General features: G+C 34.8%; 1 protein-coding gene and 1 long non-coding RNA gene across 3 annotated transcripts in view; one reads left to right on the forward strand and one right to left on the reverse strand.

Moving 5' to 3' along the window:
- Positions 1–3,122, reverse strand: part of LOC125671814 (uncharacterized) — a 9,973-nt gene extending 6,851 nt beyond the window's left edge. Inside the window, exon 1 of the long non-coding RNA XR_007368750.2 lies at positions 1,986–3,122. This is a non-coding gene — a long non-coding RNA (uncharacterized LOC125671814). The remainder of the gene's footprint in view (positions 1–1,985) is intronic.
- LOC125671810 (rap1 GTPase-GDP dissociation stimulator 1-like) overlaps positions 1–27,500 on the forward strand; it is a 69,794-nt gene that overhangs the window by 16,581 nt on the left and 25,713 nt on the right. For both annotated transcript variants that reach the window (XM_048907750.2, XM_048907751.2), the window contains exons 2-6: positions 3,401–3,511; positions 4,533–4,667; positions 5,408–5,533; positions 20,082–20,228; positions 24,565–24,693. In XM_048907750.2, coding sequence (XP_048763707.1) covers positions 3,401–3,511; positions 4,533–4,667; positions 5,408–5,533; positions 20,082–20,228; positions 24,565–24,693 — 648 coding nt within the window. The remainder of the gene's footprint in view (positions 1–3,400; positions 3,512–4,532; positions 4,668–5,407; positions 5,534–20,081; positions 20,229–24,564; positions 24,694–27,500) is intronic.

The raw sequence follows: 27,500 nt of genomic DNA on the forward strand, positions 1-27,500 counted from the left end.
GATATCTGTTACAGTTAGAGTTCACTACAGGACCGCTTGCTTTTACTTTACATACTGTACCTGCTATTTTAAAGTTTTTATATTTTACTGCCAAATTACCTGTGGTATATATCATATTGTGATATCAAAAGGTCAAACGTTGTATGCAAATGTAAATAGTGATGTCATATTTGTATGGCTACCTCTGACAGGGGGTTGTGTTCTCACACTTCAAACTTGTCAGTTTGTCTGCAAGATACCTCTGAGTGTTGTTTTCAAATTTTTGTAAAAGTCAAATAGATGGGCATTACTTTGATAATCACAAAGGGTGCTGGAAAATTTGGTATCGGTGTTACTGGCTTATTTTGTAGGCTATGATCTAGTTGTTATATGATATGTAAATATTAAATATAATAATTCCAATGTTATTTATTAGCCGAGTTGCAACAAAGATGAACTCGGCTATTGGTTTGGTGGTGCGGGTGGGCGTCAACAATTGGTTTCCGGATGATAACTCGAAAAATTTACAATCTAAACAAATGAAAGTTTGATATATTGTTGGGTACCAGGTAAGGAAGACCCCTATTGATTTTTGAGAAAATAGGTCAAAGGTCAAGGTCACAGTGACTGAAAATAGAATGAAAATTTCAGAAATTTTTTGTTTCCGGATGATAACTCAGAAAGTTTAAATCCGAATCAAATGATACTTAAAGATATTGTTATGTACCAGGTAAGGAAGACCGCTATTGATTTTGGAGAAAATAGGTCAAAGGTCAAGGTCACTGACCGAAAATAGATTTAAAATTCCCCCCAAAAATTTTGGTTTCAGGAGGATAACTCGAAAAATTTTAATTTGAATCAAATGAAACTTGGATATATTGTTGGATACCAGCAAAGCAAGTCCCCTAATGATTTTGGAGAAAAAAGGTCAAGGTCACAGTGACCGAAAATAGATTGAAGACTTTAGACAAATATGGTTTCTGGACAGTAACTCGAAAAGTTTAAAACTGAAATTATTTTTTCACAATTATAAATATGCCACATCATTCCTGACTTTACAATGTATCCCATGCAACTCGGCTCATGCACCCCTGGGTGCATATATTGATTTTCACAATTGTTTTGATTGGACAAAAATAATGCTAAACGAGAATTTACACACCATCAATAAATCCAAAATTGCGATGTATTCATACGCACCTGAAAACAAATAACATAGTACAGGGAAACTATTCAAATTTTTTAAATTGTTATAAAATACAAATTGGAATTATAAGAATTAAACATTCTTTTTGAAGAATTTATCAATGTGTAAACTCGGGACACTGTACTCACAAACTTAACATAAAAGTGCTTTGCTATTTTATTCAGTTTATGAGTAAAATGTCCAGAGTTTACACATCAATAAATTCTTCAAAAAGAATGTTTAATCCTATAGTAAAAATATGAGATGCAAAGTTCTTTTGTTGGGTGAAATGGTCTTGCCTAGCAATATGACCAAAAGGGAATGAACTTAAAAACTCGAATGCAAGTGCCCTGAATGATAGTGCATCTTGAAAGAAATTACCTAACCGTTATCAGTGGAATATTGCATCATCAATAAGTTGTAAAGAGCATAATAATGATGAAAATGAATCACACCTTCCGTGCTCTGAGGAGTGCTAGAATTCTAATATTCTTTCCATTATCTGTCGCTAATACCATATGCCCCTTGACAGAGATTTCATATTCAGTGATGTAAAAGGGCAAGGTTAAAGCTGTGTAACTGATAAATGTCAAGGTTAAATTTACTACAATTGAAGTTCAGGGGCAAAGTATTTATTTAATTGTTACCAGACCTGGTGGATTCAGTTTAATCTATTTATAAAGTCTGGTAGCAAAGCAAGGTACTACTATGTCCATTCCATAAAGTATGGAAAGCGGTTTAGTGGTTTACTGGGTGCCAGCAGACTTAATCGTAAATGCAATGAATGTCAACATGTGTAGAGATTTTACAGATTATTTACCTGGAAGCTTTTAAAGTCCAATCACAATGTTTGTTTTTTCTTCAATAATGAATGTTAAGGAATAGACACCTACTCTAGGCTGACTAAATTAGGATTGTGTCGGTCTCCGTCACCCGATGTGACCTTCACAGAAAACTGCAGTGAGTTACCATGTGAACATAATATGAACTGGCATTTTTACACAAAATAGTTTTTTGCACTTGACACCTCTGAAATAATCCTGTGTTTTGTTTTTGTTTTTTTTTTTTAGCATTTTCCATGGAATCTAAACAAAATATGCAAATCATGCATAAATTAACTTCGTTAGAAAACAGGTTGATAAAGCAGAACCTGTCTCTTGCATAATGTTGTGGTAATATTGTAAGTTCTTGCTTGGTACATAGGTTTGTTGGATTTTTTCTAAGAGGCCTATGTCATGTACATGGTGTTCTTTTGTCAGTGTTATGTATCAGTACATTATGTACACAGTCAGTACACAGTCAGTACATTATTATGTACACCGTTGAACTTATCAATTGTTCAAAATGTACAAAAAGGTGTACAAATATTTCATTTACTGTTATTGCAACTTGAAAAGTCATGTTGGTTACTCAGCATGTCAATGTTGAATTGTGGAAGTTAATTTTGTTGAACAATACCCTTAAATCTGATCACCACATAGATCGAGTAAATCCCCACCACCCAATGATGTTGGGAGGGGAAATATAGAACCAAGTCTGTTCATTTTAATAACAAAGGTGCAAAATTGCAGGAAATTAATTTAGGACCATTGTGATAACAAAATTAGCAGTATTTTCACTGTTCAGAATCTAAATCTAACAAATGGCTCCAAGAGGACTTTGATTTTCCTAGCAAATAGGATTAGTTGTCATTTGCCTTTAAAACAATCAATGTTAATGATTTTATTGCACAATATGGACCTGATGGAATTAAATGGAGGCCATTTCATTCTTGGCATCAAGAATTTGACCTTTAGTGACCCACTGTCATCACTGTGAATATTCTGAAATACAAAGTTATTGGATAGACAAACTCGCCTGCTTCTCTTATTCACTCCCTCCATCAGCGAAAGAAAATCCCGCATAAACGTATTGTTATTCCAGGAACAGTGAGTTCCATATTTGTAATTTTAAATGCCCAGCAGAAAAAAAGATGATTGACTATAGACTGGCATTGGAGATTTTCTCTCCACACAAAAGCAGATAACATTGTGTGGTGTGTCACATTCCCACTCCTGATCCGAAGGATTAAACAGATCATAATTAAATTGACAAAATTAAGGAGTTTTTTTACCCTTTATTTGGGGGAGATTGATCTGATGTGTATGTGTTTGCCAATTCGGAAACAATAGATACTGTTCTGAAGTCGTGCTTGGTTAAGCATTAAAGTGATGGAGTTTGATTTATCTTGTCCAGCGGAAGAAACGGAGGACATTCTGAATATGGTGGAAAGTCTGAGGGTGACATCGGCAGCTCCCGAAAAGTGTCTGGATCGGATACTCGGTTTCCTCCTGGTGGAACAAAATGGTGGGTAATAAGATCTAATTTAAAACTTTTTTTTGAACGCATCGTTGATTAAATCTGTAGATTAGGTTACTGTTCAATCAGATATTGATTATCATTTATTTACAATATTCAATTTAAATTAAGTATTCCAGATTGATAAGAAAAATGATAAGTGGGTTCATCAAGTGTGGTCATTTAATATCAGTTAATTGAAGAGTTTTGAATAGAATATGGGTTTCTTTAATACCATTTTAATGCCCTTATATGGGACTTTTATTGCATCTAAAGCACTTCTATGATACAGAGATAGTTTTTGCTATATTGATGATAGTTAATTTTGTGGATTTTACAGCATGTGTTAATAAATGTTTGACAGTAGTGTGTCTGAAAATTTGTTAAGCTGTCATGCAATAAATGAATGAAACGGTAGTCAAATTTGAATCAAAGCATTTGAACATTTATAAAAAGAAAATAAGAAAAATTTCATTGCAAAACTTTAGTTGAAAGTGTTTTCCTTAGTGTGGTACTTCAAAAATACATTATACTATAAAAGCAGAAGTTTTGTTAAGGTTCGATTTTGTTCATTTGGAAAAGAATTATCAACAAAATTAAAATAAGATTTAACCTCGACATATGAAATTTACGATCCTCACAAATTTATTTTTAGATACAAAATCACATAATCTTTTAAACTGTTCAAAACTTGAATTTGTTTCCTGAAATGGATCTCATTCCATGACAAACCAACATATCTAATATCTAGACTAGGTGGTATGCAGACCTAGTGGAAAATAGGACAATGCTTCACTAATATTTATCTTACATTAAAATTCTGTTTTTGTTACCCAAATGTCACCAGAATGATAGTAACAGAATGCAAGTAACATTTTGGAGAATGGCTATCACTTTATCGTAAATGTGGATCCTATGAGAGCATCAATGTGGTGTAATAGAATTGATCGTTAATGAAAGTCTATAACCATGCATGATGTTTTACATTTATATAAGTCTTTTTCATGCAAATTTTTGTTACATTTATCAGAGGATGACCTTGACCGAGCTTTGGAGACGGCTGTGGAGAAAGGCATGCTGGGAGATCTTTATGACATCATTACACACACCTCTGATGGAGCATTATGCAAGGTCATCCAAATCCTTGCAGAGCTTGGCAAAACAGGTATAAAATTTGAACTCAGTAAAAGGTTCATAAGACAGCTGATATTTCAAGGCATTTTGCAAATATTAACAGCTCGAGGACTTGTACAAGTATCTTTTAGAATTTGCATGGCATCGTTTGTTCTTATCCTATCGGATGGTGTGATGATTAAATCTGGACGTATCAGTATTGATTACAGAGCATGCTTTTAGTACATTCTACGGCTAGAATGCATCATACACACAATTGACTCATGATCTCTAAAAGTACATATACATGTGTTGTGGACTACAATTTTATGTACCCAGCTTAAAGTAAAAGCATACACAGCTGGGATATTTAATCTTCCTGTGTGCCTGCCATTAATCAGTTTTCATTGACAAAAGAATTACTGCTAAATATAGTCAAAGCTGCAAATAGTTAGTTAATTAGATTTTAAAAACCAAAGGTTGAAAGAAAATGTAAGCTATGTAATCAATTATACTGTCAAGGGCTCCGTGTTTTTGGTTTAAACATGCTGCATTTTCCAATTAAGCTTTTTTCATTTCAAAATCCTGTGCAGTGCAAATTAATATCTTTAATATTGATTAAACATCGCAGTGAAACATCATTATTGCATTAATCTTATAAATATTTTGTATACTTGGACATTGTGAACATGAATTTAGGACACAAATTTCTTGTTTCATATGTACACTCTCTTAAAACTTACATGTATGTATATTTCTGACTTGGATATGAAGTTCTATTTAATTTCATAGAGTCAATTCGAGAGCCGTGTGTGATCCAAGGTTTCATTCCCATCCTTCTACAGTATCTACAATCCAATGACATCACGATGGCTACACAGGCTTGTCGGGCCCTGGGAAACATCTGCTTTGAAAATGGTGGGTACCAACAGAAACTAAATAAAGGAAGGAAACTGCACATGTTGTGCTGGGCTATCAATACAGTTTCTCTCAAGTTATCAGGCAAAAGGTCTCTGCAAAATAGGATTTGATTCATGGATTTTAGTTATAGAAGTGGGAGGAGTGGATGAGTTCGATGTTGGTTTTATATTTGGTATGCTTTAGAGGAGGGAGAAGGGGAGAAGTTTTAATGTGTTTGGTATGCTTTAGAGGAGGGAGAAGGGGAGAAGTTTTAATGTGTTTGGTATGCTTTAGAGGAGGGAGAAGGGGAGAAGTTTTAATGTGTTTGGTATGCTTTAGAGGAGGGAGAAGGGGAGAAGTTTTAATGTGTTTGGTATGCTTTAGAGGAGGGAGAAGGGGAGAAGTTTTAATGTGTTTGGTATGTTTTAGAGGAGGGAGAAGGTTTTTATGTGTTTGGTATGTTTTAGAGGAGGGAGAAGGTTTTTATATTTGGTATGTTTTAGAGGAGGGAGATGGGGAGAAGTTTTTATGTGCTTGGAATGTTTTAGAGGAGGGAGAAGGTTTTTAGCTCACCTGAGCTAAAAGCTCAAGTGAGCTTTTCTGATCACCCGTATTCCGGCGTCCGTCCATCTGTCTGTCTGTAAACTTTTAACATTTTTGACTTCTTCTCAAAAACCACTGGGCCAATTTCAACCAAAGTAAGCACAAAGCATCCTTAGGTAAAGGGAATTGTAAATTGTTAAAATAAGGGCCAGGCCACCTTCCAAGGGGAGATAATCAAGAAAAGGTAAAAATTGAGTAAGGTCATTAAAAAATCTTCTTCTCAAGAACCACTGGGCCAGAAAAGATGAAATTTATAGATAAACTTTATTAGGTAGTGCAGATTCTAAATTGTTAAAATCCTGGCCCCCGGGGGTCGGATGGGGCCACAATAGGGGATCAAAGTTTTACATACAAATATATAGGAAAAATCTTTAAAAATCTTCTTCTCAAGAACCACTGAGCCAGAAAAGCTGAGATTTATATGAAAGCTTTCTGATATAGTGCAGATTTTAAATTGTTAAAATCATGGCCCCCAGGGGTCGGATGGGGCCACAACAGGGATCAAAGTTTTATATACAAATATATAGGAAAAATCTTTAAAAATCTTCTTCTCAAGAACCACTGAGCCAGAAAAGCTGAGATTTATATGAAAGCTTTCTGATATAGTGCAGATTCAAGTTTGTTCAAATCCTGGCCCCCGGGGCCACAATAGGGGATCAAAGTTTTACATACAAATATATCAGGAAAATCTTTAAAAATCTTCTCAAGAACCACTTAGCCAGAAAATCTTATATTTACGTGAAATTTTCTGACATATTTCAGATTTTAGTTTGTTAAAATCATGGCCCCCAGGGGAGGATGGAGTCACAAGGGGGATCAAAGTTTTGCATACAAATATATAGGGGAAATCTTTAAATATTAGCCAAGTGACTCAGGTGAGCAATGTGGCCCTTGGGCCTCTTGTTATGTGTTTGGTATGTTTTAGAGGAGGGAGAAGTTTTTATGTGTTTGGTATGTTTTAGAGGAGGGAGAAGTTTTTATGTGTTTGGTATGTTTTAGAGGAGGGAGAAGTTTTTGTGTTTTGGTATGTAAGAGTGCGAATTACATAGGCTTCATTTCACTTTATCTAGAGTCAGATAGCATAGGATGGTTGGTCATTTGTCATGAACCACGCCATGTATTCCAGCTTCCAAAAAAATCATCATTGTCTTGATTAGTTTGTTTTACAACAATTATTGTGTTTATGCCCTAGATATGGAAGATATGGAGGGGGAGGGGACATTTGGTCTCACTGGCTGTCCATAACTTTTACTTTAGTTAAACAAGACATGTCAAATTGGTGTACTAAAAGATCAGGTCAAAACTAAGTATCATGTAATCCATAGGTCACATGTCAAGGTCAAAAGTTCAGATTGTCACAATAGGAGTAACTAAATATAAATTTGTAACTTATTTTATGGGATTGGGGAAAATTTTAACTAAGTTAATTTATTGTTTCATCAGAAAATTATTCCATAAATGTGTTTGATTTTCAGAGTATAATGATGTAGACATTGATGTGAGTTGATGTGTGAAATCACAATCCTTACAAGTTTTTGTATCAGAACTAGAAAAATAACTAATTTTAAAAGTACATCTATTTCAAAATCAGATTACATGCCATATTAAAGTGAATTGAATGATATTTCTGCCTTTCTCCCATGCAAATCCTTCCTCTGCTTGTTCTCAATTTGAATATCCCACAAAGTTAATGCAGGGCATAGAAATTAATTGGCATGGGATAGTTAGAGATTTTAATTGCTAGATTTCCTTTCTTCAACCTCCATTAAAGAAGCATGCCTAAATGAACCATTCCTTTTTCCATTGACAAAAGCAGTTCTTATTGCTGCTTTATACCAAAAGCCTTCCTTTTAGGGATTGATAGTTAAAGTCATTTTCATTACCGAAAACATTCCTCGATTTTATGTATAGTAGGTGTGAAGGATTTACTGACAGGAAATATCAGTTGGTGATAGGAAATGGCTATGTCGATTATTGACGAGATGTAAGTTTTGCAGGGGACTCCTTTCCCATCAGATATTTAAAATGGAATTGTAAAAAAAACTCATTGATTGTCTGTCTCCATCCTCACTTTGAGTAATGCAGAGAGCAAGTGGTTATGTAGGTTCCTTGTAGTAAGAAATGTGTTCTAGATATTGGAAAAGCAACTTACAACAATGCTTTCAGTTTGGAGAATGAAGAAACTATGTATAATCATTCTCAAGTGCAGTGCTCCCTCGATATACCGCCAACTGCAACTGATGATTTTGGCATTATAGAAGGGAGGGCATTGTATCGAGGGAAAACGAAATTTGTTTACTCTGTAATCAGGAAAAAACAGCAGTAATTTTATTTTTAGCTTGCTGAGACAAATGTCCAAAAAGTTATTGTTGTGATCCCGGTGTCGGCGTTGGCATCACAGTTGAAGGGGAAAACCTTACTCTTGCCAAAAATTTTTGAATCATTAGAGATAGGGCTTTGACATTTCATATATGGATTCCTCATGATCAGGCCTTTAGACTTTTGACCTAATGACCTTGGACTTTGACCTACTTTTCAAAAACTTTAATCTTGGTTATATCTTTCGAACCTAGGGGGATAGGATGAAAGAGTCGGGCTTTCGGTGAGCTACATTGTTTTCTGACAACTCTTGCTTTGAAAGTAATACTCTCAGTCTCCCAGATTTATGAATTTTAAAAATGGTTTAGATTTTATCAATTAAATAACTTGCTTCTGATTTTATAGCTTGTGATTGAATATCATGCTAACAAACAACAATACAAAGGATAAGGTAAACATCAATAGTGTCACTAGTATACTGCAAGAAGAGTAGGTTCTAGGGGTGCTGTACTGTATGTGTACAGGTAGGATAGGTTCTAGAGGGCTCTGTACTGCATGTACAGGTAGGGTAGGTTGTAGAGGGCTCTGTACTGTATGTGTACAGGTAGGGTAGGTTCTAGAGGGCTCTGTACTGTATGTGTACAGGTAGGGTAGGTTCTAGGGGCACTGTACTGTATGTGTACAGGTAGGGTAGGATCTAGAGGGGTCTGTACTGTATGTGTACAGGTAGGGTAGGTTCTAGAGGGCTCTGTACTGTATGTGTACAGGTAGGGTAGGATCTAGAGGGCTCTGTACTGTATGTGTACAGGTAGGGTAGGTTCTAGGGGCACTGTACTATATGTGTACAGGTAGGGTAGGTTCTAGGGGCACTGTACTGTATGTGTACAGGTAGGGTAGGTTGTATGGGAACTGTACTGTATGTGTACAGGTAGGGTAGGTTGTATGGGAACTGTACTGTATGTGTACAGGTAGGGTAGGTTCTAGAGGGCTCTGTACTGTATATGTACAGGTAGGGTAGGTTCTAAAGGGCACTGTACTGAATGTGTACAGGTAGGGTAGGTTGTATGGGAACTGTACTGTATGTGTACAGGTAGGGTAGGATCTAGAGGGCTCTGTACTCTATGTGTACAGGTAGGGTAGGTTCTAAAGGGCTCTGTACTCTATGTGTACAGGTAGGGTAGGTTACAGAGGGCTCTGTACTGTATGTGTACAGGTAGGGTAGGTTATAGAGGGCTCTGTACTGCATGTACAGGTAGGGTAGGTTGTAGAGGGCTCTGTACTGTATGTGTACAGGTAGGGTAGGTTACAGAGGGCTCTGTACTCTATGTGTACAGGGTGGGGTAGGTTGTAGAGGGCTCTGTACTGCATGTACAGGTAGGGTAGGTTCTAGAGGGCTCTGTACTGTATGTGCACAGGTAGGGTAGGTTCTAGAGGGCTCTGTACTGCATGTGTACAGGTAGGGTAGGTTCTAGAGGGCACTGTACTGTATGTGTACAGGTAGGGTAGGTTCTAGAGGGCTTTGTACTGTATGTGTACAGGTAGGGTAGGTTCTAGAGGGCTTTGTACTGTATGTACAGGTAGGGTAGTTTCAGGGGTATTGTTCTCTATATTCACTGAAATATCAGTGTCTTCAAAAGTAAGAATAATTTTAGTTCAGGGACTGTTGGGTGCTGTCAAGAATATTTGCGGTCAATGCCTGTATATGTTTTATATACTGCAGATTTGTGCTTTGGCACTGACAATGGATTAGCTAAATACTGACTGTACTCAAGGTGCCAGAATACGAATTATTGCTAAAATAAGTTTACCTGTAGTATCATAAAGAGACCACTTCGTGACTACCATGGATTGGTTAATACCATATTTTTATAGAGTTTGATTTTATGTAAACGTTTAATAATCATTTTATGTGTAGCATAATCTTCCATCTGTCTTCTGTAAAATGATGAGTCATAATCTCCAGGGATATTTTCTTAGTCAATACATGTATATCTCGAATTCATTATTCAGTGTGATTCACAGAAATGCACATGTTGCTAGAAATTTACTACTAGGTGCAAGATGCAAGTTGAGATTCTAGATATTATGAATTCCAGTTGAAATTTGTAACAAGAATATCTGAAAAAGAGAGGAACATAATTAATAAAAATAATGATATTGAATCCTGAACAAACTTTGCAGGGGTTGAATCCAGAGCGTTTTTAAGAAAAGCAAATTTACAATCCTGCATATAGCAGAATTTTTATTTTAAAACCATCCAGGCATTTGTGCTTCATTCACAAATTATAGAAAAAGATGCACTTAGCAAAGTTAAAGTATAGGATGTTTGAAATCTTCATTCAGATTTGAAATTCAAGCTGAAAGAATGATAAAATTTCCAAAATTAGACAAATGCACTCACAAAATTCTCTGTGTTGCTTAAAGATTTATTGGAGAAATTCTAACATCTTCAGTAGATGAATTTGAAAGCATCATGACTTATAGAAACAATGAAACACCAACAGAAAATATCTTGTGTTCAAATGCAGTAAAAATTCTTAGATCACATTAAGCTGATTAATTTTTTATGGCTTATGACATAATTTTTAAAAATACTAGTAGGCAGTTGCATTTCACGATTTCAACATTTTTAGCTCACTTTAACGAAGTCTATATCTTCTGAACCTAGGGGCATAGGGTGAGAGAGTCAGTCTTCCGGTGAGCTACATTGTTTTCTGACAGCTCTTGCTTTTAAAGTTATAATCTCAGTCTCCCAAATTTACTAGTCTTCTTTATGAATTTAAATTTTTTTTTAGATTTTATCAATTAGATAACTTACTCCAGGTTTTATAGCTGGTCATTGAATATCATGCTAACAAACAACAATACAAAGGATAAGGTAAACATCAATAGTGTCACTAGTATACTGCAAGAAGAGTAGGTTCTAGGGGTGCTGTACTGTATGTGTACAGGTAGGGTAGGTTGTAGAGGGCTCTGTACTGTATGTGTACAGGTAGGGTAGGTTTTAGAGGGTGCTGTACTGTATGTCTACAGGTAGGGTAGGTTTTAGAGGGCTCTGTACTGTATGTCTACAGGTAGGGTAGGTTTTAGAGGGTGCTGTACTGTATGTCTACAGGTAGGGTAGGTTCTAAAGGGCACTGTACCAAATGTGTACAGGTAGGGTACGTTATAGAGGGCTCTGTACTGCATGTACAGGTGGGGTAGGTTCTAGGGGCACTGTACTGTATGTGTACAAGTAGGGTAGGTTATAGAGGGCTCTGTACTGCATGTACAGGTGGGGTAGGTTCTAGGGGCACTGTACTGTATGTGTACAGGTAGGGTAGGTTATAGAGGGTTCTGTACTGTATGTGTACAGGTAGGGTAGGTTCTAGGTGCTCTGTACTGTATGTGTACAGGTAGGGTAGATTCTAGAGGGTTCTTTACTGTATGTGTACAGGTAGGGTAGGTTCTAGAGGGCTCTGTACTGTATGTGTACAGGTAGGGTAGGTTGTAGAGGGCTCTGTACTCATGTGCACAGGTAGGGTAGGTTCTAGAGGGCTCTGTACTGTATGTGTACAGGTAGTAACATTTTTTATATTCTTCTCAAAAATCATAAAGCCAATCTTAATCAAACTTGGCACAAAGGATCCTTAGGTTAAGTTGCATACCCTCTTTAAGAGGAGATAATTATGAAAACAAGGTTGGATGGTAAAAAAATTTCTCAAGAGAAGAGAACCATTGGACCGTAAAAGCCATAAATTGCATTAAAGCTCACTTATATGATTAAGACTTACATTTGGTCAAAGCATGTTAGATGTTCAAAGTTTTATAGGAATATATCTATGAAAATTCTTTTAAAAATTTTCCTCTCAAGAACCACAATGTTTTACTTTATCAGATTAATATGAAAACATCCTCATAACATGTAGATTCAAAGTTTACATCATGACACCGGGGTTAAGGATAGGGCCACAACAGGGGTTTTAGGAAAGCTCCTTGCAACTCAGAATAACAATGTTTTTACAATGATGCAATTTTTCAAATTAATATCAATCATTCGTATGTAGTATATGCTTGCACTGACCACAAGGTTAGGTGGGGCCAGAAGAAGGGGTCATAACTGTACATGGGGAAAATTTGGTAAGTTAATTAGATGAGGATGAGCGATGTGACCCATGGGCCTTTTTGTTGAGGTCAGAATGTCAATGTCACCAGGTTACATATTGTATAATGGCGCTGTCTCAGGAAATAGTTTTACGACTAGGGATCATCGATTTTACTATTTCCCTTACATAATAACTGATGCATAATATCACAAATGTGGCATGTTCCATGCAAGCTTGAATTATAATATCTTTTGAAATCTTCCAAGTCATTCAGAATATAAATTCTGATTTCAAGGTCAACCATGACAGGTTAAGATCAATTTCAATAACAATTCTGTAGTTAATTTTACAGAGAAATATATTATTAACTACTATATGCTATGTCTTTTGTGGACATGAGTGACATAATTTCCATCAGATGTAACCAAAAAAAAATCATTCCATTTGTTATGCCCATAGAAGACATTGTTTATAGTCTGCCTTAGGCTAAAATCTTGTCATGCTATCAGATCTGTGTTTGAAAGGGTGGAATGAGATGGTATAAGTTGCCAGGATGTAATTGAAATCTGTCACATTAATAATACAAAAGAATTTTACCATCAAATCCCAAATTTGAAGACTGAATGTACTTTTACCACAGTTCATCTTTGATGCTCCACAGTCAATGCAGCAAGAACAAACCTCAGAAGACTTCCCTTTTTTTTCATTTCAAAGCTAAAATCAAGTTGATGAGTTTTCATTTGAAAATAGCTTTGGCATTACTATTTCATGAACTCCCATCATTTTCCTGAATCACTTCTTTGTGCTATGAGAACCCTTATCAGCTCCTTGATTCACCATTACTTCATGTTCTAGAGCTTCAATTCATAAGAGTGAATGAAAACTCCTTTCTGTAACAAAATCATTTTCTGTCAGATGGCTTGGAGGTGTTGAAAATAAGGGGATACTGGATTCTTCTAGGACTTGCGGTGGTTGTTTGGTATTTACTTGAATGCTTCAGTAATGATTCTCATTAAATTTCCTGAATTTCCATCAATTGAGAATAGGTCCCTGGAGTATTAAATACTCTTTATCATCCCATTTACTGACTTTTACTCTGTTGAGATCCTATAATTTTCTTGATGCATTCTCTGGTAACTTTGACCTCTTACAGACAAGATAAAGACCTCTCTCCATTTGATGTGCAGATAGCTGGTAATTTATAAGACAATTCTGTCCGACCTTGAATTATTGCAGGAAATCAGGGTTATCTGAAACAATTATTAGCTACAAATCACACTGCTTTTGGCAGATTGCTTGATTGTTCTTCTCAAAATTTGACTATTTTTTCCTTATGTGTTGGAGCCATTTTTTTATGTAATTCTTTGAAACCAAATACATTTATATACTTACAGTCCTCTCTGCCACACAGTAACCAACAATATCATGGAATTTAAGGATACCTGTGGGAAAGTGAAAAATTTCATTCACAGAGAAGGTGGATTTTACTCTAAAATGTCATTTTAATTTTTTCAAATCATTATACCACAAAACCTGTGCTAGGTCACGACATATGACATCCCTGTATTGCAGAGAACTACACATACATGAGCCACTGTAACAACGATATAAAAACAACGTATTGATGAAATTACGCAGACTGCTCTCTTGAAGTCTGTATCCCTCAAGTTATATATTAGTAACTCTTTTAGCACTGGGATTTCATAGAGGAATATTGTTGAGGGAGCATGAAATCGTACTTTGTAATAGGGATAATACATAGATTGACAGAGAGGTTTTAGTGTTCCGTTCCCTTTAGGGGTTTTATACATAGATTGACAGAGAGGTTTTAGTGTTCCGTTCCCTTTAGGGGGTTTTATGGATGCTGTTTGTCCACCAGATGATTTATTATGCATCATTTGTATTGTCTCTGTTCAATACTGTCATTTTAGTCGTACTCTAATCCGATGTGTCTTTGGATTCAAGGACCATTGATGTCAAGCATGTAAGAAGATTCACAATTTTGGAACCATTAATATATACCGTACCTGTTATAATGTGAAATAAAGCAAAAAAAAATTCATATTAAAACATTAGGTATTAATGAAAGAAAGCAACTGAATGGTTTTTTTTTTTTTTTTTTTTTTTTTTTTTTGCTTTTTTTCTTTATGTAATTGTTCCTCACATTATTATCTCCTTTTGTGCTGTGAAAAAAGATGGCCCCTTTTGGAGGAGTGTATTGATTGCTGAGTTCTGCTGGTTGACAGAGAATGGCCTTGTAACAGGAAATTCAGAGATAATTATTCCTATAAGACCTGATTTTGTCTCCTATGCGTCTCCTCTTGGATTTTGCTCTGATGACAATGGTGCTTAGACATCCAGCCTTCTTAATGCAAGATTGTGGTTTGTTCAGAGTGTCAATCTAGAACCTTTTGTTGTATGTTGCTTCCAATAAAGGCCGACAAAAACGTCAATAGATTAAACGTTTTTGTAAATCATACAAAAACATCAATATAGTAAATGTTTCTGTAAGTCGTACAAAAACATCAATATAGTAAATATTTCTGTAAGTCGTACAAAAATATCAATATAATAAATATTTCTGTAAGTCGTACAAAAACATCAATATAATAAATATTTCTGTAAGTCGTACAAAAATATCAATATAATAAATGTGTCTGTAAGTCGTATAAAAACATCAATATAGTAAATATTTCTGTAAGTCGAACAAAAACATCAATATTGTAAATATATATACATGTATTTCTGTAAATCGTACAAAAACATCAATATATTAAATATTACTGTAAATTGTACAAAAACATCAATATATTGAATATTTCTGTAAATCATACAAAACATCAATAAGTAAATATTTCTGTAAATTGTGCAAAATATCTATATAATATTTTTTCATTTCTCTAAGTTGTACATTTTTTGTATATTTAAAAGATACAGTAAAATATCTGTATCTTGAATATGGGTTATTTCGAATACCCTTCTTATGTCGAAGTCGATCAACAGTCTCTGTCGTATTCCCTACATAAATGATTTTAAAAACTCCTGATATCTCAACCATGGTATTCTCAAATAACCCATTTATGTCAAAGTGTCTTCAGTCCCAAGTCCTAATTTCACCTTGGTTATCTCAGAGTACAGTCAATTTTCTGGTCTGCTAAACATACCTGGTCTCTTTACTTCACACATTCTCGCCCGCATCTATTCACACAAGTTCTAACTGGCAATTACTACATGTAAGTAACCACCACCTTGTGCAAGGTTTCCATACTGTGGTAATCGGTATGACAGCTTGGGTATTTAGTGCACTCTTTGCACATAAAATGGGTAAATTCATAATCCCACCCTATATTAAGGATAGTGTTTTAATCATGCATGCATAATTATGAAGAAGTTTGGTAGATAAACGCAAATATTTTCAAAGTGCACGTAAAGTTAATAATCATGAAAATGATAATGTATTAAATAATTTATGCTTTATCATTACAACACAGAAAATAGAGAAAACTCAAGGTGAACTAAAATTAAATAATTGCAATGATAGTTGTGTTTAAAAAGAGGCACAAAAAAAAAATTTCATCATTAAAAATGTCTCAATACAGTAAAGAATAGCCTCCAACCTCTGGCGTGAACAAAGCTTTAAGCGATCGCTGATATATAGAGAGAAACAGACAGTACAATTGAAAACACTGTTGAATATTGCATATGTTATCGTGTTGTGTGATTTGTCTTTTTAAATTCGTCTTTTTTGTTTCTTACATGATAGGTTCTTTAACTACAATGCAATAGCTACATTCCATTCAACCTTGATCCCAAGCACAAGATCTGTGTGGTTATTATATTTTAGGAATGTTTTATGGGAGAGAAAAAAAGAGATGGAAATGTTTTACTTTGAACAATAAAAAAATAACTTTATTATTGGGATAAATAAATAACAGAAGACATCATTATTATTATTTATAGCGCACGTGTTATGCATCAAATGAACATATATAAAAACAGGGGAAGTCACTAAAACAAAATTAAAAGATAGATGTTCAAATATCTTGAACCCCTGGATATCTTGAAGTTTTGTCAAAATCCCTCAGACTTCGAGATACAGATATTTTACTGTAATTAAAATCTGTAACAGTGAAAGTGTATAGTTTTTGCTCTTTGCTTGAATTTTTGAAATGAAAACTCAAAACACATATCATGCATTGGGAAGTGGTTGGGAGCATGTGTATGTGTGCCAGTAGAACCTGATGGAAATTGTCATGGGAAGAAGGTCAATGTGAAATTTATTGTGCCCTGATAGTACTGGTATAATAGAGTCCTCAAGCAATATAGAGGAAAAATGAAATGATATGCCATTATTGTTGAATAATGCAAAGATGGTGAAGCATTTTCACTCAGTCTCTATTTAATTTGTTGCACATCAAGAAGTGTGGTGGTGTATTTTGAATTGTTCTATGATTAGGCCTAACTGAAAAATTGATTTTGGGGTGTGGGGTTTTTTAAGGCCAAAAAATATATATACATGTCAAAGTTTCTACTAAATTTTTACTGACCCCAACACAAATAAGTAACCGCAACAGGTGAGAGTTTGAAGTCAAAATTTGAAATAGCAAAGGAATTTGGCATTAAACCCAGTACTTTGACCATTATTTTCAAATAGCACGCCACTATCATCGAAGATGTCGAGTCAGGCAATTCACACACACACACCCCCACCCCACCCCCCACCCACCCCAAAAATGGAAACATGAGATCTGAAAACTATACAGAAATGGCCATTTTCACAAAAATCTTAAGATTAAGATAAAATTTTAAAATGCTGTAATTCATTTATAATTCTTCATTCATATATTTCTGAACGAACAAAACTAAGTACATGTATATACATAGATGATAAAACTGACATTCTTATGGCATAATTGCATTCAGTTGAGTATAAAGCAAAGACAAATTTCTATCTTTGTCGTAAGATTTTTGTGAAAATGGCTGCTGGTTTACAAATGCAAGATCATCAAACATACAGTGTGTATCTGAAATTTCAATAGAGACTGTAGACTATATAGATACTGACTTGTCTCCAGGGAAGAATTCACTGCCGACATTATTGTAGAAATATACTGCAAGGAAAATGATGGTGACAAAAGTGAGGACAAAAATTTGGACACTGGTCGAATATGTGGCTGACAATCGAGCTCACAATTGAATTTGTAAATTGAACACATATGCACAGAAGCTATTCAATATCAATGACAAAATTTTCGTAGACCTGCAGGAAAATGAGCTGTTCATTGATAATCAATTCAGTATGATACAAAAGCTAACAACACTCAAAGATTTTTTTCGAATAAAAATCTATTCGTCAAACCTTGTAAATTTTGTAACATGATAAATTGATAACAAACAATGCAGTTGGTTCGAGTTTATATTCTGCTTTTGTAATCCAGAATAATTGTCATGTAAAACCAGTTTCCAATATGGTCAACATTTCCGACTTTGCTTATTTTGAACATTGGTTATATATGTATTGAAATTAAAGGGTTGGTCTGTGGAATTTTAATATATCTGGAGTAAGTTGTATTTGAATCCATTGTTGTGATGTCATTTCTAATCAAATTTTGAGACATGAAGATTTTGTGATACATACTTTCATTAGTGTAGAATTGAGAAATTTTTCAGTCATTCAGTTCGGAGAAACTACATTTTGAACATGCAAAAGTTTGATTTCTTTGTTGAAGAACTCCAATTTACAAGCTGGAAGTTTCACTTTGCATTTTTGATAGTGCATCTCAAAGTAAATATTCAGATAATGAATTCAAAATATGTAGCAGGTGTCACAGGCAGTCGACGTTTTAAATATCTATAATGAAAAAATTGTCTTCCTGTAAACATAATGAATATTATGTTTACAGGAAGACAATTTTTTCATTATAAATATTTAAAACGTTGAGTGCCTGTGGCGTGTGTGTTGATTTCAAACATACTAGACATTTATAAGAGACAAAATATTTTAATCATAATATAACTTTCATTTGAGTACTGGAAATCACATAATTATTATATCCCCCGAACGAAGTTCAGGGGATATAATTATTATATCCCCCGAACGAAGTTCCGGGGGGATATATAGAAATCACTCTATCTGTCCATCTGTCTGTCTGTGCAGATTCATGTCCGGGCCATAACTTCTTTGTTCTTTGACTTAGGCATACCATATTTAGCACACAGGTGGATCACCATGAGACGATGTGTCGAGTACCTTCATAACCTCTATATGACCTTGACCCTTGACCTCAAGGTCAAAATTAAAGGTTTTTATTCGCCCGTCTTAAGACGGGACGTATTATGGTATGGCGTTCATGTCCGTCCGTCTGTCCGTCCGTCTGCTAGCTTTTTCGTGTCCGACCTGTATTAAATACTACAAGGCCTAGAATCATCAAACTTTGTCTGTAGATACATCTTGGGTAGAAGGTGTGTCGCACATTAAAACCAGGTCACTGTGACTTTTCATTAAGAAGATATGGCCATATATGGCAAAAACTTGTCTGGCTCATAACTTGAAAACTATTAGACCTAGAATCACCAAAATTGGTCAACTAATGCATCTTAGGTAGAAGATATGTCGCATCCTACTTTAAGGTCACTGTGACATTTAATTAAGGTGATATAAAAAAAAAAATTTAATGGGTACAATCTATACTGTTAACAATATGTGACGGGCGTATCATGTGCCGTGGCGGTGCACTTTATTTACAATGGATTCGTGTCCGGGCCATAACTTCTTTGTTCTTTGACATAGCCATACCATATTTGACACATGAGTGTATCACCATGAGACGATGTGTCATGTACCTTCATGACCTCCATATGACCTTGACCTCTAGGTCAAAATTAAAGGTTTTTACAATAGATTCGTGTCCGGGCCATGACTTCTTTGTTCTTTGACATAGGCATACCATATTTGACACATGAGTGTATCACCATGAGACGATGTGTCGGGTACCTTCATGACCTCTATATGACCTTGAACTTTGACCTCAAGGTCAAAATTGATTATAGGGTTTTGACATAGTCATACCATAAGACATAGGTGTATCACCATGAGACTATGTGTCATGTACATTCATGACCTTTTTATGACCTTGACCTTTGATCTCAAAGTCAAAATTATAGGTTTATGCCATGGATTTGTGTTCGGACTATATCTTCCATTTTCTTCTACAAAGGCATACCATATTTTTACACTCAGGAAAGAGGTAATTTATACCTTTAACAACACCCTTTGGGAGATTGGGGTAAGTGGGGGGTATTCTTAGTGAGAATTGCTCACAGTACCTCTTGTTGTATTTGACAGAGAGTACAATGAAATACAATAACAAACTAATAAGTTTGTATATATCTATGTGTATGTATTATCATATATGACTTGTATATGAATACCATGCAGGGAAAAAATTCTGCCTACCCTTAAGATTTTAGAGGTAAAAGTGGAAATCCAACTTCTATTTTACTTTGGCCTTAATTACCAAGGTTTCATGTAATTGATCAAAAGTAATTTGATATTTTAGATTTTGGAAGAAATGCAGTGGATGAACATGATGGCATTCTATTATTGCTCAAACTGTTGAGAGAACATGTAAAGACTACAGAAGAAGGAGCCGACAGACTAAGGACCATTGCATGTGGATTTCTACTCAATGTAACTAACACACATGGTAAGAGAGATTTTAATGTGGATTTCTACTCAATGTAACTAACACACATGGTAAGAGAGATATTAATGTGGATTTCTACGCAATGTAACTAACACACATGGTAAGAGAGATTTTAATGTGGATTTCTACTCAATGTAACTAACACACATGGTAAGAGAGATTTTAATGTGGATTTCTACTCAATGTAACTAACACACATGGTAAGAGAGATATTAATGTGGATTTCTACGCAATGTAACTAACACACATGGTAAGAGAGATATTAATGTGGATTTCTACTCAATGTAACTAACACACATGGGAAGAGAGATTTTAATGTGGATTTCTACTCAATGTAACTAACACACATGGGAAGAGAGATATTAATGTGGATTTCTACTCAATGTAACTAACACACATGGTAAGAGAGATTTTAATACATGGATTTCTACTCAATGTAACTAACACACATGGTAAGAGAGATTTTAATGTGGATTTCTACGCAATGTAACTAACACACATGGTAAGAGAGATATTAATGTGGATTTCTACGCAATGTAACTAACACACATGGTAAGAGAGATATTAATGTGGATTTCTACTCAATGTAACTAACACACATGGTAAGAGAGATATTAATGTGGATTTCTACGCAATGTAACTAACACACATGGTAAGAGAGATTTTAATGTGGATTTCTACTCAATGTAACTAACACACATGGGAAGAGAGATTTTAATGTGGATTTCTACTCAATGTAACTAACACACATGGTAAGAGAGATTTTCGTACCTCAAGGGAATGACTTTATGATTATTTTGAAATACGAGGGTTGTCCCAAAATTCTGTTAACTGGGCTTATAATTTTTAAAGTATCGATTTAATTTCATGAAAACTGCTAGATATTACCAATCATGCAAGTGTTGACCAATACCCAAATTTCAACTTTGTTCTTTTCACACTACTGATGTCACAATGCTTTATGTAGCAATTCATGTTATTGAAAACGGAAGTAAAATGAATATGAAATTTTTCAGCTCAAATCGCGTCCATTTCCCTTGAAAATCCCAAACTCATGAACCAACAATCTATTTATTTAATTGGCAAATGAATTTTTGAAAGTTTCAAGAAAATGATAAACAATAAAGGGGGAAAGGGCAAATAAAATGACACCATCTCTTCAGCGTAAACCACATGTATTGATGGCTGCTGTCATGGCGATGTCTGCTGTCATGGTACGGTGGAATGCTTTCATGTTGGGTGTCTCTAGATAATAAACATTCTGTCTTGTCAGGATAGCAGATGTGATTTTATCATATTAGTCAATAAGACTTGTTACATAAGGAGAGATGTAGTAATATTTAGAACACAAATCACATTGTGAGATAGAGATGCTCTTCATCTGCTGTCTTTGACGCCTGCTTTGTTGTATTAAGTGGGATTACAGGGAAACTTCCAGACAAAATCTGATCTCTTCCCTGATGTTACATAATTGCTGTCCTTGTGTTTTCTATCAAAAGAGAAGTCCATACCAGAGTGGTTTTTCTTCATTTTAGATATTTTCATTGATGCTGAAGTAGCTCAATTTACACTTAATTTTAGGATACACGTGTCTTTTGTTGTTTAGAGATGTGAAAGTCTCGCCCCATGGCAAATCTATTGATGGTCTTTAAAAATGCAACATATCTTTCTTTTTCAAGCAAGTTTTTGGGGCTAATATACTCATAACTATTTATTGCAAATTTCACTCACCACACGTCATGCTGATTTTTAAAATCCATTACCTGTTGTACCCTTGCTCATTATTCACACTGATATGAAAACTATTGTATGAAAGTTTCCGAGTGATATTCAAAACTAATGAAATGGTAAGACTGATCATGTTAAGACAATTCTACTGGTGATTGCAGATGCAAAATCAACAATAGAGATAAAGATAATAAGATTCTACAGTTTTTTTAACAATGAAATATGAAATCACGCCATCTGTATCCGGCAAGCAGTTGTTAGTAAGCGGGAGGTAGCAAGATGTTCATCCCTGTACTATGAGCCGGTTGTTGCAATGTTATCATCAAACAACACCACGTCAACAAGCGTAGGTATGGCAACATCACTTGGGATAAGTTTACTGCTCTCTGCGACTATGGTGAGGCAAATGATTGGTAATTCATCCTAGAACAGTGTACAGAATTTCACACTGGGATCCACATCAGAAGACCTTACAAAGGGTTACAACTCAAACTGTATCACCGACTTTACAGAGTGCATTGGGGCAGACTAAATCAAAATGCCACTGGACACAGCTAACAGGTCTTGTTCTCTGTCAAGTCCAAATTTAACGTTGATAATGCTAATGGCAGAGCACAAGTTTACCTTTGTATACATGAAAGCTATGTAGGTTATCGTGTCATTGAACGTGACAGATTCGGCAGTGGTAGCGTCATGGTGTGGGATGCGATTAACAGAATTTTTAATTTCACATTTGGTAATTTTTAATGATACCATAACTGCCAGACGGTATATAGACAAAATTCTGCAGCCTGTGTTAAAATGAAATGTTTATCCGGTATATACATATATACAAACATAGATACATAAATACCAAGGATAATCCATGAAAGCTCAAAAGCTTATTTCTAATAGGGTCCTTTGATACACGGATGTTTGTGTTAGGGGGTCATTTAGGAAGGAAACCGGAGGAAATCCACGTGTCCAAGCGGGCAACCGTAATACCCTCTCACATACAACCACTACCGATCACGGGAATCGAACTCAGTCACAGCCGTGAGAAGAGAAAGTGCTACCTCTGCGCTACCCGGACACCATACCATTGATGCAGGAACATAGACATGGCAATAGATTAATTTATCAGCAAGACATTATGCACACACATGGCAAGACTGACTCGAAATTTCCTACAAACAAATGGCATCAACGTTCGTGATTGGCCCACTGTGTTCCCAGATTTAAACCCAATTGACCATTTGTGGGATGAGCTTGGGAGAAGTGTGCACAGTCCTCAGCCTCAGAATCTGCAACACTTGGAAGGGCATTGTTATAAGAGGGGCAGAACATTCCACAAAGGACCATTTGGAGTGTCTGTCAGTTAATGACGTCAATTACATGTCACCTATGTGCCATTATCAACACTAATGTTATGCATACCTGGTAGCCTCTCAGGGAATAACAATTATCTTTAAAATCAGTGAATATTAGAGTTTTATCATAAAAAAATTATATTCCACGAATATTTGTTTATTTGATATCAGTAACACAGAAAATTATCAACTATTGCTTTTTTAAAGTCTGTCAGTATAGAAAATTTAGATTTTTCAATGCTCAACTAAAACTGATTCATAATTGATGCACCCCTGTAACAACATTCAAAGTTGATTATAGCATTGAATATATGTCCAGTATAATTATATATTGTCTTCAATCACCATCAGTCAGCTGGAAGTGCTGTATCAGAAAACTTCAAATTTCACTATTTGTTTATTAGGGCTGCATCATATGGCAGGTGTCCTATACTAATCACTCTGTCTGTCTGTCCATCAGTACTTTCTATGGCACACAATACCTTATGCTTTCTTGGAAAGATCTTCCTAAAATTATGCATGATACTTAGATTAGGCAGAGGAAGACAGACTCTTTTCAATTTCTTTGTCTGTATAGAGTTATGGGACTTTATTTTTTTTTTATATTAAGAAAAATATTCTATGGCATGCAATAACTTTAGATTACTTGAGAAAATTTTCATAGCATTTAGGTAATGCTCAGATTCCTATATCTATAGTCCATCTGTCTGTTCATCCGCACTCTCTATATGGCACACGATAACTTAAGTTTCCTTGGGAATAATTTTTATAAATTTTACACTTCATACCTGGATTAGGCAGAGGAAGACCCCTTTAGACTTCATGATTTGACAGTTTTCCAGTCACTTCACTGTAAAGAGTTTTTAAACCAAAAAACAAGTCCTTCATTGCAAATTCTTTCTGTTTATCAAACCTTCAGATATAAAAATATACCATAAAGTGGTATTATTTCCATGAGAAACATTCAGATATAAAAATATACCATAAAGTGCTATTATTTCCATCAGAAATCTCTGGATATAAAAGTATACAATAAAGTGCTATTATTTCCATTTTGAAACTCTTTCAGGACTCTTTATCAAATCAATTGATAATTATTCAGTTTTGTACATAATTCATCTCGCAGTAGAAATCTTTTGTCTCATTATGTAAATGTAAAGTTTTAAAAGGCTTGTCGGTCATTTATAGCTCTCATGAAAGGTGAAGGTGCTCAATATTGAGTGCGTATAATCTTCAATGTGTTATTTTTTTTTTTACAGACAATCTGATGCAGAAGGCTGTAGATGGTGGGGCCTTGGATGTCCTTGATGAATACATCAAATATCACCTGCAGGATCATGGCCTCTGTAACATGGTACTACTGACCCTGGGAAGTTTCATTGACTCAGGTACCCACTCTCCACTGATGAAGCTTTATAAAACTCTGATACATCTACTTGGAATATTGGTACCCTGTATTTGTTTTAATAAACATTATTCAGTTCAGTTAAGGCTTCCCGAGAACAATCACAGTACTGTATATAAATATATACCTCAGTACACTTCACACCATGACGTCACAATGAAAACGTACGTCACGACATACAGTTGTATCGCGGGGAAAATGTCATAATAGTATGCCATTATTTACTACCGTTATCAAGTGATAGGTTGTATAAGTGGGGGAAAAAAAATTGTGAAATGCTTGTCAAATGATCATAAAGTATATCTTTTTAATATATCAAATCACTCTCCATTTTACATACATAGTTTGCTTGAAGATGATATTCATATTTTTTTGTTACCTTGAAATTGCCCCAATATCTTCTCCTGATCCCAATTATCATGGTGTTTTAAGAAAATGTAATTGACATAATTATTCTGACCAGCTGCAGTTAAGTGTAAAAGTGCAACGATATGCAGTACATGGTGATGTTTGTAGTTTGTATATTTAATATATTCCTATTACATTGATATATCAGAAAAGTGTTGGGAGGAACTTCTCACACAAAAAGAAACCACCTTTCACATCTGATAATTCCATGCATACTCTCGAAAATTAAAAAGTATGCTGCATTAGATGCATTTTAAACTTCCTTTTCTCGGAGAACTTGCTCCTAAGACTTTTCAGTTATTGTAAAGTAAGCTTTGTTGTTCAATATAAAAAGGGTCGGCCTGCATATAGCCAATTATCATTGCACTTTTGTGTTGCAATCATTTTTGTTGGTTCTAAATTTTATAATTATGTCACTTGATACTCTCGTGATAATAAACACCTGCCTCGATAAAAATGTATGGAGCTTACTAGCTAGGTATTGGTATGAACTTTGATTCATTCTTGGATATTTTTCATTGAATATTATCCATATAAAACACTTAAGAATGTATGAACTTTTCTGTATGGGACGTCTTAATTCAATTGAGTAGGTCAGTCATGATTAATAGACCCACTATTTATAGTAAACAACATGGCTGCTTTTGAATTCTGATGTGGATTATTTTTACTTTTCTATTAAAGACATACTCACGTGACATTTCAGACATTTTCTCTAAAAAAAAGATTTTTCATTTCCTCGATATGAAGAGTTTGTGTATGATTTCTGAAATGGGTTTTAATCAAGATATCGTATTAACATTACTATACTTTTAATATTGACCTAGGTAGCTCGATGGTCAGATCACTTATCTAGTAATGCAATGGTCCCAGGTTCAATACCGGATTGTTCCAAAGATTTTTCTCTCCTTCTTTGCTTCATTTATACAACTAACTGTAATACATAAGAGCTGACTTTACATTTTTACTCGCAACAACGAGGAGCTATCAAAATATGCTAACTCTAAAACAAAATTGGTGATATACCCCGGTATTTTTTGTAGAAATGAAATAGAATACAAGTGAATTGTACGTGAATTATCACAAAAAATATATATTATTGAGAAACATTGCCTTGTCCTAAAGCTTAAAGAAGGCCAAGAATATAAAACTTTGTTTTGTCATTTAATCGACATAAATTCAATAAAAAATGACACATTATGCATTGTAAATTAGGAATATTTTGAGAGTGTAATGATATATATGCACAACATGCTGTATATCTCCATTCTCGGTTCATGAATCATGATATAATATTTTTCCATATGCCATGTTGTTTTGCCAGATTTTATTCCAAGGTCGATGGAAAAAATTGTGTTTAATTAGTGTACAGACCTTGTGTTTGAAGCAGAAAAGAAAAATTATTATTTTAGAGATTGCATATGTTAAGAAATATCATTTCAAATATTTTTTATAAAACTTTTTTGAAAATGTTCTAGAAAGTGTGTTATTTTACATGCATACATTATTTTTTGAAAACTACAATAAAATATTTTGTATTCAGCCCCCATCAAGTATGACACATGCCATCTTCCTGAGTTTCTGATCCGCTCTGCTTCATATAAACCCTTGACCAAATAGGCAGTATAAGACAGGTTAGAAATCTGATTCCCTGAGAGTCTTCATTAAAAGACACATGATCCAATCAGAAACATTGTTTTATTATACCGGAAACTTAATCTTAACCAGAAAACTATGCGGTTTTGTCAACTTTGTGACTCTCATTTAAGTGAATACTTCATATTAGAACATCTTTAGCTGAAACTGAATATATGAAGCAGAATGTTGTAGATACTTGTTTAATTGCAAACTTTATAACAAGTCATGTTGATGCTAAAGAATAGTTTTTAATACATGCTCTCTGATTAGTCAATAGCATAGGTCAGTAAAGTTCATAAATGTGTAATATCACTATATAGCACACTAGCAAACCATTGACTTGGGAAGATGGACACATTTACAAGATGCTGAATTTTTGTAAAAAAAATTTGGTCAATGTGCAGCTTACCATTCTAATTTTGTTATTAATGACCAGTTGAGCTTGCTGTCACTAATATGATATTGCCATAGGGACCCTGATGAGTTACAGTGGTCATTAAGTGAATGGTCAATGCATTGCAGAGGGAGGTGAGATAATTTGAAATGTGCCCCTGAAATGTGTACTGTGTGTCTGTCTATTTGTCTATCTGTGGCAAGGTCTTTTCAATGGTGCCTGTAACAGGAGGAGGTATACATGTATATGATAAGCTGTGTTATCAATGTCTTGTTTCCAATTCAGAAATGAATGTTTGCTAAAGGTGTTTGGATGAAGTACCATAGGCTAAATGCAAAATGTATGCCTTT

Source organism: Ostrea edulis, chromosome 4 (genome assembly GCF_947568905.1).
Source record: "Ostrea edulis chromosome 4, xbOstEdul1.1, whole genome shotgun sequence".
Lineage (NCBI taxonomy): Eukaryota > Metazoa > Mollusca > Bivalvia > Ostreida > Ostreidae > Ostrea > Ostrea edulis.